Source organism: Mauremys mutica, chromosome 14 (assembly GCF_020497125.1).
Source record: "Mauremys mutica isolate MM-2020 ecotype Southern chromosome 14, ASM2049712v1, whole genome shotgun sequence".
NCBI lineage: Eukaryota > Metazoa > Chordata > Testudines > Geoemydidae > Mauremys > Mauremys mutica.
The window spans coordinates 12,156,507-12,169,573 of record NC_059085.1 but is presented as its reverse complement, the minus strand read 5'-3'; the positions used below and the strand labels follow the sequence as shown (position 1 = coordinate 12,169,573).

The 13,067-nt window shown below is 44.3% G+C and overlaps 1 protein-coding gene across 2 annotated transcripts in view; it reads left to right on the top strand.

Moving 5' to 3' along the window:
- Positions 1 to 2,787, top strand: part of GNAO1 (G protein subunit alpha o1) — a 310,405-nt gene extending 307,618 nt beyond the window's left edge. The window contains exons 8-9 of one of the 2 annotated variants that reach the window (XM_044987312.1): positions 116 to 339; positions 1,445 to 2,787. In XM_044987312.1, the coding sequence (XP_044843247.1) occupies positions 116 to 303 (188 nt within the window). In that variant the 3' untranslated portion in view covers positions 304 to 339; positions 1,445 to 2,787. Of the gene's footprint in view, positions 1 to 115 lie in introns of both variants that reach the window. The other variant, XM_044987311.1, reaches the window with a different exon arrangement.
- Positions 2,788 to 13,067: the final 10,280 nt, after the last annotated feature.

Below are 13,067 nucleotides of genomic sequence, written 5' to 3'. Positions count from 1 at the left end.
GCTGCATATGCAGCCCACAATGGTAAATAGGTTGAGAACCACTGCCCAAGAGCGTGCTCCTGCCTGCAAGGCCTCTGACGGGATTCTCTTTCTTTTCCTGTTTGTTTGCCCGCAGGCCCTAACACTTATGAGGACGCAGCGGCATATATCCAAGCACAATTTGAAAGCAAAAACCGCTCCCCCAACAAGGAGATTTACTGTCACATGACTTGTGCGACGGACACGAACAACATCCAGGTGGTCTTCGACGCTGTCACCGATATCATCATTGCCAACAACCTCCGAGGCTGTGGCTTGTACTGACACCTTCTCGTCCTGTATAGCAAAGCAACTCCTTTGGTAATGATCACGGCGTGAGGAAAAAAATTTTAAAAAAAGAAAAAAAGCGCAAAACAAAAACCGAATCAAACGACAAAAAACAAAATCATTATACTAATAATGCAAGCTGGTAAATAAAAAGGCATAATGACAAATTATATATATATAAGTACATATATATATATATATTAAAAAAAACCACAACAACAATCTTTTTAGTTTGTCTCAAAGAGCTGTGGACAGAACTGATTTCTCTGACAGGCTTCAGTCCTCCTTGGTATTGTCACTAGTCATAGAAATCAAATCAAAGCCAAGAAAAATTACGCTGGCATTTGCTAAATGGTCTGCCCTCATTTTGAACCTAAGGTATCCTATGAGTGTTAAAAGAGCAGTAATGTTACTTTTTTAACTCTTCTTTGTGGGGAGGGGCTTCAGGTGTAGAGGGGAAGGGGAATTTTTCTTTTCTTCTTTCTCCCCATTCCAGTTTCTTGGATTTTTTAGGTACTGCTGTTCGGAAGCTGTAAGTCAGCTGGTGCTGCACTGCAGTCTGGGTCACCTGGGCTGGGCTTTCAGTGCCTCTCGGTTCTGTTCAGCTCTTGTGGGTTTCAAAAACAAATGAAAAAAAAAGACAAAAAATAATAATAAAAAAAGGACAAAAAAAGCAAACCCAAGCCACAATATTTTAGGACTTTTTTTAACCGGGACGCAGCAGGAAAGCATCCTTTATGTAACAAGCTCTTCACTTGTGGAATGTAACTTCCTCCCAAGTTAAAGCACAAGATGGGGAGCTTCGGGCTTTTTACCAGCGCGGGTTCTGTGAGAAAGAGGAGGGCCCCTAGTGGCAATCACACCCCAACACACACACACACACACACACACACACACACGCAGGGGGAGGGATATATTTGCCCATCAAACTCAAACCGTGTGGCAGTGCCAACCTCACTTTCAGGTGGGCTTTGGGCAGGGGAGGGGAGATGGAATTTATTTTTGAACAGGGTTAAGGACATTACCCATTGTGATACTGTTTTACTTGGCAGTGAGGGATTGCCCCTATGATTTAATTGATTTCTTGATTGATTTTTAATGTATTCAAGCCTGGGCTCCCTTCTCTCTCTCTCTCCAGACCACTTCACGGACTCTCCTGTTGGCGTTCTCCTTACCGGTAGCATGACCTTTTGGCCTTTTGCATAAGACACAGCCTTCCTTACTGAGTCAATGTATAATGTTCTGAACATGGAATGATGGCTGTGTGTTTCCGTAGACTGCTGTAGATCTGGTTTTAGCTGAGTCTTTACATTTAGAAGCTAAAAGATTAAAAAGGAAGAAAAAAAAAGAAAAATGAAAAAAAACCTTTTTTTCATGTGCTTTGTAGCTAAAAAAGAAGAAAAAAGAAAAAAAAAGAAAAGATTCCTTTCCCGCTTCCCCTTCCCCCCTTTGTTTAAAAAAAAAGAAAAGAAAAATCTTTTGCAACCGTGCTAAGAGGTTCTTCTCCAGTCCTCATTTTAACAGGAATGAATTTGCGTTTGTTTTCATTTAATTTCCTTCTTTGTGTTTATTTGTGCCCTGCCTCTTTAAAAAGAGAAAAGTGGGAGGGTCTTTATTAGCCTGGAGTGATAAGACTACAATGCAAGACCATGCCTGTGGGTCAGGTATCCAGCAGGGGATGTCTTTCTGCTTTATATTTATTTATTCTTTTCCCCTAGTTTAATAAGGACTCTTTGTTCTGAATTGTCTCTTTCACGCTCCAGGTTTGTATCAAAAAAGCACAGCTGTCACTGGCCTGTAGCGGCCAAATTATCCAGAGATTTTCCCTCTCTTGACTTGTTTGCTCTGAAGAATACTGTGTATTACATACCAGATAGGCTTCCTCTTCTTTCTTTTATTGTTTTGGGGGTTGGTTTGGGAGACCTTAGAGGGATTATTTTTGTTTGGATTTTTTTTTGTTTTGTTCTGATTTATTTTTTTAACTTTCCAGTGAATGCTTTTTTGTGCTGCTTTTTTCCTCCTCTGATCCTTCCTTTTAGTGAATGGTGTTTTCTCTCTCTCTCTCTCTCTCTCTCTCATGTGGGGATGTTTGTGCTGCAAAAACAAACGGAAAAAAAAAACAAAAAATACAAAAAAAATACAAAAAAACCCAAAAACAAAAAAAGAAAGAAAGAAAATGTTTAAAAAGTTTAAAACACACACACACAAAATCACAAAAAAAACAAAAACAAAATCAAATGTAGTGTTTACATTAAAGCCACCGTTTTCATGACCTATCCTTCGTCATTTCTACTTTGATTAGTAATCAGACATCGTCACAGTTTCACTTTTCAGAGTTACCTTTGCTGAAGAAAACCAGTCACACCTGTTTAAAATAAAATGAATAAATACAAAGGAAACTAAATATATATATATATAAAGCGCCAGGTCTTTCTAAGCCTTTCTATTACCAATCAGTGAGGTTTCTGTGATATATTAGACACTGCCAATCTCTTTCTCTGACTAATGGAAAATTCATGTGTAGCTCAATAAAGAGAATGTTTGTCTGTAATCCTGGTCTTTCACCTTCTGGTTTTCAGACTACAGTTATTGTATTACTATTGTTCTTTAATTAAGGGGTGGGGAAGAAAAAAGAACATGATGGTGCCAATTCAGATATTTCTTAGGGATGTGGGGGAAGGGGACAAATTCTGCCCCCTATCCCTGCTCCCACTCCCAGCAGAGACCCAGTTCCGATCCCAAGTAAGTCATCCCATTCCCCTCCCCCACCCACACACAGAGGAACCCTGGGTCTTCTGCATCCAGGGAATCTCCCCTCTCTTTTACCCACCTGGGGCTGCACTCCACCATCCAGGGACAGACTCTCCATGTGGCAGGTTGCAAGGCCACTCACTGAAACTTGACTCAGTCGCCCCTCCATCCATATGGCAGGGCAGCTGCAGAAATTTCAGTAGCCACGCTTTGGATCTCCCTGGCAGCAGTACTGATTTAGTGCAGGACCACTGCTTAAAAGTGGTTCGCCCATGCCAGCCACCCCCCCCCACCCCACCCCTTGGCTCTGTGCTCTAAGGAACTTTGAGCCAGTGTAAAAACCCAGGGGAGGGGGCACATGCCCCCCAGCCCCTTCCGATTGGCACCACTTCAAATTATTGCACCTTTTGTGTTGTTGCAAAAAGCTAGCGAAGGACATTGGAGACAGATTTTTTAGAAAAAAACTCAGCTCCCATTTAGGTCCTGGGATCAGTGGCTAGACTGTGACGAGAACTCAGCCTATTGGATGAATATTGGGTGTTTTTGGAAGTCTGGCCCCATTTGTGAAAGCTGAGCACTAGAACATCTGGGCCCTATGTGGCTCAGGAGATTGGGAATCGCAGGCCTTTTGGCTTTAAGCTAAGTGTTCCCAGCCCAAGGCCTGAATGTTATATTGCATATAGACAGCCCCCTGCACCTATGCAGATCGCTACAGGCTTCAGAGTGGCTCTGGGCAGACACAGGGATCTGCCCACAGAATACACCTTGCACGATCAATGCCATGAGCAGAAGCATCTGGGTGTCGTTGCCATCTGATGGTTGCTGGTAGCCTATGTGAAATGGATTTGGTGGGTTTGATCGTGTGTGTCCCATGAAATACCACGGTCAGTGACACTCATTGCAATCTCATTGGCCGCCTTGGGTATGCACAGCAGCCCAGGATGGATTACATAGAATCTGAACTGTCTTCTGCTCCCTGCGGGAGGGCTTCCAGGTCAGGTTTGAGGCACACTGGCAGGAAAGCGGAGGGAGGAAGCTGTCACTGTCAGCACCTTTGCTGTGCCGGTGTGACAGAGAAAGCAGCATCTTGAGTCTCAGAAGGCTGTCAACCACATGCCTTTCAGCAGCACTGAGGTGGGTAGAACATTTTAAAACGGGCGTGTTGATACATACACCTCCTGTGTAATATGCTTTGAGATCTAGGACTTGAAAAGCGCTATGGAAAGGTAGGAATTTATTAGTAATAATTAAATTTAAATAATTAAATTTTAAAAAATAATCACAGAAACTGAATCATCCACTAACATTTGTTTTTCTTAACATAAGAACGGCCGTACTTGGTCAGACCAAAGGTCCATCTAGCCCAGTATCTGTCTACCGACAGTGGCCAATGCCAGGTGCCCCAGAGGGGGTGAACCTAACAGGCAATGATCAAGTGATCTCTCTCCTGCCATCCATCTCCACCCTCTGACAAACAGAGGCTAGGGACACCATTCCTTACCCATCCTGGCTAATAGCCATTAATGGACTTAACCTCCAGGAATTTATCCAGTCTAGCTACAATTAGCCAGCAAAGTTTGAATCTCAAATATTGAATTATCTTAAACCTCTCAGGAATAGTCTAAAACCCAAGAATTTTATTTAGAAATGATTTGTCGAAGAATGGATACATTTATGACAGTTGTTAAGCTCCTTGCAGAAAATTTGCAAACAGGAAAAAAGGTGAAATCCATTGAGCAAATTGCTAGCTAGGCATTATTTGCTCACAGACCAGGAGAATGCTGCTGCAGAAATGAAGGTCTTATCCATTCGTAGGAGTATGATTTTTTTTATGGAACATGCTGCTCTCCCCTGCTGCACAGAAAACGAGGTGAAGTTTCTACCCACCGGACCGACCTTGGTGATGTAAAGGTGTGTATAACTGCAACTTGCTGGCCCTGAGGGAGCTCAGAGGGGAAAAGACAGAAAAATGACTTTGTTTTGTTTAAATACCACTTCAACCCAATCTTTTAACATACTTGGAGTCTGACCTCTTCCAGGAGCAGCACCAGCATCGGAAAAAGAAGATGAAAAGGAATAGACTTTTTTTTACCAGAACCCAGAATTTAATAATCAATGCTGAAAGCTCTTCTCATTTGCTGAATCCAAAGTAAAAATAACCCAATCAGCACAGAGAAATAGGCAAGGGTTACCTCTATAAACAGGAGTAAAACAGATTAAGCAAATGCACATTAATTTTTTCCAGGATAAGCCCTTTCCTTGGCACCCCATTTCAAAAGAACTGCTTCCATTTGGGAAGGCCTGGGTTCATTTTCTGTGCCTAGGAGAGGAGCCCATTGGGACAGTGTATGGACTATTCTGCTTTTTAAACACTCTCCCTGTCTCTCTTTACCAGATTAGATACAGATTGTTACTAGGAAGCCAACGTTCTGAGGCTCTATCCGCAAGATTAGGTAGTAACAATAATTAACAAGTGTTACAGTGTTTCAGCAAACCGCTGACCGGTTTCCTTGAGCTTGTGACACGAGTATGATGCTTCATATCCATGTATGGACAAGTTATCTCCCGTGTGTTTCAGAAGAGTCATTTGGCAACACCTGGGATGAGGGCTTTAGCTCAGGGCCAGGGGGCCAGTGTGCAACAGGAACCACTAGAGTTAGCAGATACTTCACTCCTGTTATATGAGAGGGGTATTAATCTGTGTAAGCCTGACCCACATCAAGCTACTGGAGACAAGTAATAAAGATCTGTTGCCTCATCCCAGCACTCCCATGTGGCATATGTTGGTTGGTGCAGGGAGGTGGACAGTGAGATACAGGAGGTCAGACGAGATGACCTGGTGGTCCCTTCTGGCCATAAATTCTATGACTTCTCTAACGGTTTCAGAAGCAAACAAAACCTTTCTGAGTATTGAAGTGAACATAGCCACCAGAATCCCTCAGCCCTGCAGAGAACTGACATTTATTGTGCGGTGCAATCTAGCACCCTGTCTCCACAGTGTGAATGTGGAGTCACAAGTCTTGTAGCTCCACCAGTTCCTCTGGCCCTGCTTTCTCCATACCACAACACCAGAGCCTCACTTTGCAGGGGACTGGACTAGATGACCTCTTGAGGTCCCCTCCAGTCCTATGGTTCTATGAAATGACCCCCCCAAGCCCTTATTCCCAGCAGCAGTAGTGGGCAAGCACTAAGGTGCATCCAGAGTACCAGAAGGCCAGGTGTGTGGATGCTTCAGAATGGTTTGGTCAAAAGTGATCTTGTCACGTTAGCACAATGTAAGGACAAACAACACATCCTTTCATGTAGTCTCCCTGCAATTCCTTCCACGGTGTAGGCCTGTTCCGAACATCAGATTCAATGGGCTTTGGATCAGATCTTTAATGGGCTTTGGATCAGATACACCCTTAAAGATTTCAGTAATCACAAATGGAAATTATTCCCGATAATGCACTTGAAACTAGGAGACCTTGGGCCTACAATGCTATTGAACCAAGTTAGCCTGAGAGAAAACACAGTGTTATCCAGAATAAATTCATCTAGGTGTAGACATTATTTACAAGCCAAATGTTTCCTGTTCTATCCAGAGGTGGCCATAGATTAGTCTGCAACAGCCATCTGTCCCACAGACCATAGATCAGAAGTTGAATTTTTCATTTTCCCGCTCCCAAGTGACCTTTCTGTCTGGCTCTCCAGAAGGAAATACAGCTCTCTGCAAGATGGAGAGATTGTGTCTACAGCTGGGAAGATCCCAATGGCTGTGGTGTCACAGGGAGTTTGTCCAAAGCTTCTTCCTGGCTTTGTTTCACGTGAGTGCTCACCTTGCACCCACTTTGACAATAGGGCTCAAACAAGCCCGTCTCAAACTAACCCAAAACTCAGTCAAAGTCAGTAGAATTCACCTGGAGAAGGGAAAGATTAGAAGTTTTAGATCTCGACAAAACCAGTCTGGCCCTGGGGTTTGGTCGACAGTGAGCCGTGCCAAAGCTGGAACAAGTTTCTGGTTTATAAGAAACTCACAGACCAGGTAAATCTTATGTGGCTTTACCTTTGGGGAATACTGTAATTGTGCACCAAAGGTAAATCAGCCAATGACGAGATGATGCATCAGACTTGGGTTCATTGGCAAACTGCAGTCCAGTCTGTCTTATAGCAGTTTTTCCCATCAGAAACCAAATCTTTGAGCTGAAGCTTTTCCTGGCATGCACACCTACCACAAAATGTTATTTGAATGGTAACTCTCGCTCCAAAATGGGATCAGAACTGTAAAAGTAGCTGTTCCAACAGGCAGACAACAAAGATTTCATCCTGTGCTGGGAACATCTATGCTCTTTGGCAGAGAACTTCAGATGGAAACCTGTCCTTAATTAAAAAGTGTGCTATCATAATACCGCGTCTCTATCTGTTCTACTTGTGTCTCTACCCATTTCAGCGGTACATTTCTAATTAACTCATCACTGTACTATCTAGGCATCCAAAGAGAAACCAAATTATGTGTCACCTATCTCCCACCTTCCACACACTGTTTTCAGTTTCTTTCCCATTTGACATGATAGTTTGTCTGTTTTGCAAGTGGCGTAAGTGTATGTACCATAAGGAAACTTGTTGCAGCTCGTGGATACATTTCAAACTTTTGGCAAATAAATGGAGCAAGGAGGGCTTGTGAATATTTCTGCAAAAATGTTTTCCATCTATTTGTCTCCAGTATTTGTCTCCTGCTGGGCCCTAGGATGCAGACTGCAGCAATGAGGATTTCACACACACATAGCAAAAGGAGAACAATCCTCAACTCTTCACATCCACGCATGTCCCCAAAAGGTGGAGTAATTCAAATTTGCACAGCTTTATTATTTCTAAAGTGTACACAGACAGAGAGGTCAATCTTTGCTCACCCATGTAAGAAACTGATCATGTGGCATTAGCCCAGCTAATACAATGGCTGATCACACTCTAAAAGTCAAATGAAAGTATTACTTGCAGGACTTTGGGGGTTTAGCCTGAGTGAGAAATTTCCTTCCCAACCCCAAATGTAGCAGTCAGTTAAACCCGTGCATATGAACAGTTATCACCATATTTAAACACCAAATTCCATTAACTTCTCAGGATCGAATAGACTGAAAAAAAATGGTCTTTGTGAAGATCTTCCTAAAAGCTCATTCTCCAAAGTGAGATCCAAAATCTAACTATGTTTCAATCCTAACGGGGAATAAAAACCCGCAACATGGAACAAGGAATACTCTTTAATTTGTACAAGTCTTTATGTTTGAAGAACATCCAGAAAGAATCTCCTGAAGTAAAAGCATACACTGCACATTTGTACACAGGCTGAAACCATGGACGTGACCATTCTGGTAAGGCAAAACTTGCTCCAAACAGAAATAAGCAGCCCAGTGTATCTGTACTCTGATACACAGCTGTCTGAACACACTGGAGAATCTCAAAACACTCAGGCCTCATCTATACTTAAAATGTAGGTCAGCATTGATAGGTTGTTCAGGAGTGTCGCTGTGCCAACCTAACCATAGTGTAGATGCAGCTAGGTTAATAGCAGAATGCTTCTAGCTACCTACCGTCACTTGAGGAGATGGAGTTCCTACAGCAATGGGAAAACTCTACAGCACCAGAAAGTCTGTCTACACTATGCTGGCAGAGCTACAGCACCATCGCCAAGCTGCTATAGTCCCTGTAGTGTAGACATGGCCTCAGACAGTTGTCTTACTCTAGACCAGAATTTCTCAAACTTTTCAGGTTGGTGACCCCTTTTTCAAAGTAAAAAATGTTCACAACCCCCTTACATTTACTGGAAAAGTAGGAGTAAAAAAAAATAAATCTATCACTGATAGCAACACTAAGCCAATATAATCTGTTTGTGTTTCAAGAGGCTGGCAGAGAATAAATGACCTGGAAGGGTCAGAGTGTGCGGGAAGCGAGATTTGCTTTAGATTGTAATAAAATTTTCAATGCCTTGCACCTTCCGCCACCATTTTGGATTTCATGAGACACCTCTGCCCCGGTGGTTGTGACCTAGTAGTTGAGAAACATTGCTCTCGAACCTGGTGCAAGCAGAAGTAGGAAGGCATTGTGTGAGTAGCAGCAGTGATGGGACTCTAGAAGTATGTGGAAACAGGGAGTAGGGCCAGGGCTACATCATAAATTTACATCGGTATCACTCAGGGGTGTGAAAATCCACACCCCTGAGCAACACAGTTATACCAACCTAACCACTGGCATAGAACCACTATGTCGATGGGAGGGCTACTGCCAACTGGAGAAGACAGGTGGGACTGCAATTTGCCAATCAACCAAAGTCCGATTGTACCGGAAAGTGGCGTCTTCGCTGGATTGCCAGTGTGCACCATGCTCAAGCCATGTCTCTATCCTGGGGCCTGACTGTGTGGGGAAGCACACACTGAGGGAATTCTCAGCTGGCCAGGTCCAGCCCCTTTGCACTGCCAGAGCAGCTCAAAAAGTGTCAAAGAGAATCTGCCTGTGTGTATTTCCAAAGACTAGGAAAGTTAAGGTAACGTATCACTGGCCATATTTTAGACCAAAATTCATCTGTACTGCGGCAATAGCTAATGAAGCGTCAGCATTTCCATGGGCTTTGCGACATGGCCATTAAAAAGCTGCTCCAGGAAGAAGTCTGGAAGTCCCAGCATTCTTACCGAATCTAAACAGGCAGAGAAACTCTCTTGGGGGATTTGGGTTCAGACCAGGGGACAGAGACGGACGTTTTCCCCTTGGATTCTCTTTTCCTTATAAAGAGCCTCTCTAGATTTAGCAAGAGCCACTTTGCAGAATCTCCTTCTCCCCTCAAGGAAAGAAGCTCCTGCACTCTACTGACATTAGAGCAGCGCATGGCTGCACTACAGAACTTTGGGCTCTGCAAGGAAACTGGGCCATTATTGAGAGTCAGGGGGTAGTAGCCAAGGGAGTAAAGTCCACTGTCACTTCCCTTGACTATGCTGCCAGTGGTGTTCTTGGTCTTGGTGACGGGGCCTCAAAGGTATAGAGGGAAAGTTAATACTAGCTGGATGTATTGGGAACCTACTGGGTTAGGAAAGAGGCATACAGAATAGAGAGGCACTACTCTGTGCCTAGCAAATGAGGAGTTAACCACTGTGGCACACACAAGTCATCTGTTGTTCCTGGAGCACATGCTCCACCCTGAACCCAGCCCTGCAGATCTGGCTTAGGAACTAAGCTAGAAACAGGATGGAAAATGTTTCTCGGTGTTGTGTGAGGTGTGTGACTGCAAGAGTTTCCCTTGGGCAGGAAGCTTGACTGCTGGACACTGGGGTTTTTGTGCTGAATCTGTTCGCCAGCCTACAGGGCAATTACTGATGGCATCATAGGAAAGCTTCTTGCCAGGGAGATCCACTAGGCTGTGCAATTCCAAGGGATGTGGTGGAAGAGCCCCATTGGTTGACACATCTAGAACAAGGTTGGACAAGCCACTAGTAAATATAGGGTAAGGGAATGACCTTGAACTCCCCCCAGGGAGGGGCTAGAAAAGGGGATGTGACTTGGCTATCTCGTATCTGATTCTAAATATTTCACAACTTTTATTAATCTACTATACACAGCTCTGCAGCCAGGCATACTAATGCCAAGTAGTGGAAGAAAGACATCAGCTATAGAACACCATCGAGACTAAACACAGGCTGTTCCTCTGCCTGAGACGGGGCTAACAGCCTCCCAGGCAGAGCATGCTGAGATCTACCCATGAGATCTTCCTGAGGTATCAGGTAGAGCCTCACATACACACTGTAGCAGAGGATTATTGCTGCATCAGGCAGGAAAAACAGTAGATGAACTTTTTTCAGAGTAGCAGCCATGTTAGTCTGTATCCGCAAAAAGAACAGGAGTACTTGTGGCACCTTAGAGGCTAACAAATTTATTTGAGCATAAGCTTTCGTGGGCTACAGACCACTTCATCAGATGCATGCAGTGGAAAATACAGTAGGAAGATATATATACACATACAGAGAGCATGAAAAGGTGGGAGTTGTCTTACCAACTCAGTATGTGAACTGTTAGGATTGCTAGTCCCACTGCTTTGCACTGTACAATGCTCCCCCGGGTCATGCCAAGGCAATTAACCACTACACAGTGCAGGGCTTGCATGCAATGGCAACAAAACCTTCTGGCCTCTGGCAAGGGAGCACACTGCTGCCCACTTGGTGCTCTCCTTTGGCAGCTTCATATACTCTCCTGCTAGCTTCTCACCAGCAATCGGCAGAAACATGGTATGAGGCTGGCACACTCTGCTCATGGCTGGTGCCCCTCTGACCCAGCAGGAATATTTGCCAAGCACAGATTCCAAGCCAGCTGGGCCCAGCCAGCTGCCAGTGAGTTTGATGAAGTACCTGTAGAGCAGGATATATAAACAGCCAGGACCTTAACTTTACACTGGCCCTAACGTGGGCATATCTGGGCAAGAGAAGTCGTCAGCAAAGGACGTTCTTTCCCACAGCAGCAAGTCTTGTTCGGAAGGTTCCGTTACTCCTCCACGATCCTTGGTGTTTACAGAAGATTTCACGAGAACACACGTAGTAGTTCTTCCTGGCCGTGGCAGAGTTGGCCAGCACAAAAGCTTCTCTGTGGATGGACTCCAGTCAAGGGAACGGGAACCACAGCAAGAGAGGCACCACTACGTCTTCCTCCTCCAGGCACGAACAAGCCAATCGTTGCTGAAGTAGGTCACTTGGAAGGAGTGCTCCAATGGGAGGCTGCCACCCAGGGGATGGCTGGGAGAGTGGCACTTTTGGACAGTGGGATAAAGGAAGCACCATCCCAGGTGAACAGAAAGGGGTCGAGATGAAAGCACCAAGAGGGAGAAACATCCCCAGGGTTTTGTTCATACCTCAAATGTCCCTCATTTTGAGGGGCGGCTGCTCACTGGGGTATCCCCTCAGTTGTTGAAAATTACTTACCTCACAAACAAAGAATTATGAAATTGTGATTAGAAGTTATTTACATTAGAGGAAGGAGCCCCACACCATTTTAGCTTCCCCGTTTGACTAATTTGTGTCCACCCCTCATTTCAGGTCACTCGGTGTCCTACACTGGGGCCTCGGCAGACTGAGAGATGGTCTTGTTCAAGTACAATTTATTGGCACCACTTGTTTACCTTTTCATGACAGAGTGAATGTACAAGGATCATGTATAGGATGAGTTCCATAGAGGTAACTTACAAGAGGAATTTTGTACATTATATATGATAACAATTGTCCCTAGAAGGCAAACTGTACTAAGCAATTGACAGGCTGATGCAAGGAAATGCAGAGCTGTCAGAGAGCAGCGATTTCCCAGCTGACTAAGAAATAAGGGATGGACTCTGCAGTAGTGCTCCCAGGCCTTAGTATATAGAGGGGCAAGGAGCACGGCCCTCAGCGCATGCCGGAGTTCTGATTGCCTGTCCTTTTCCTGTGAGGTAGAGGATGGAGACAGGCAACAAATCAGATGACAATGTCTCTGCAGACCCACAGCAGATATGGGAAACCCTTCTTCCTGGTTACAAGGAACTCTAGCTCCCCAAAGGCAGATAGAATGAGCTCTTCCTCTCATATCAGCTTGCAATGGAAGATTGAAGAGCCTGAGATTTTCCTTGCACCTGACTTGTGTCACCATTTGATCCTGGGAATCTCTGCCATTTGAGAGAAGACACATCAAATCTTAAAACACAGAATATCCTTTAATTGAGCTCAGACTAACATGAGGCTCAAAAGCTGCATTCTATGCAGCCTCCCTGGACAGCACACTAATCCTCCTCCATCACTTTCATGTTTGTAGCACTCATGAGTTTTAGCACCAACAGCTTCTGCACAGCTGAAGTCATGAGAAATTCTCCAAAAGCCTGGAGTTGAGCAAATATGTTCCCTCTCCTTTTAGCAATGGAGGTGACCTTACTTTAACTGCTACACAAGATCTAAACTGGGCTATCTGTATAACAGTGATGCACTGGGAGAATAAGGAAAGTTGCATTAAAGAAACTTCAGGACAATTTCCAA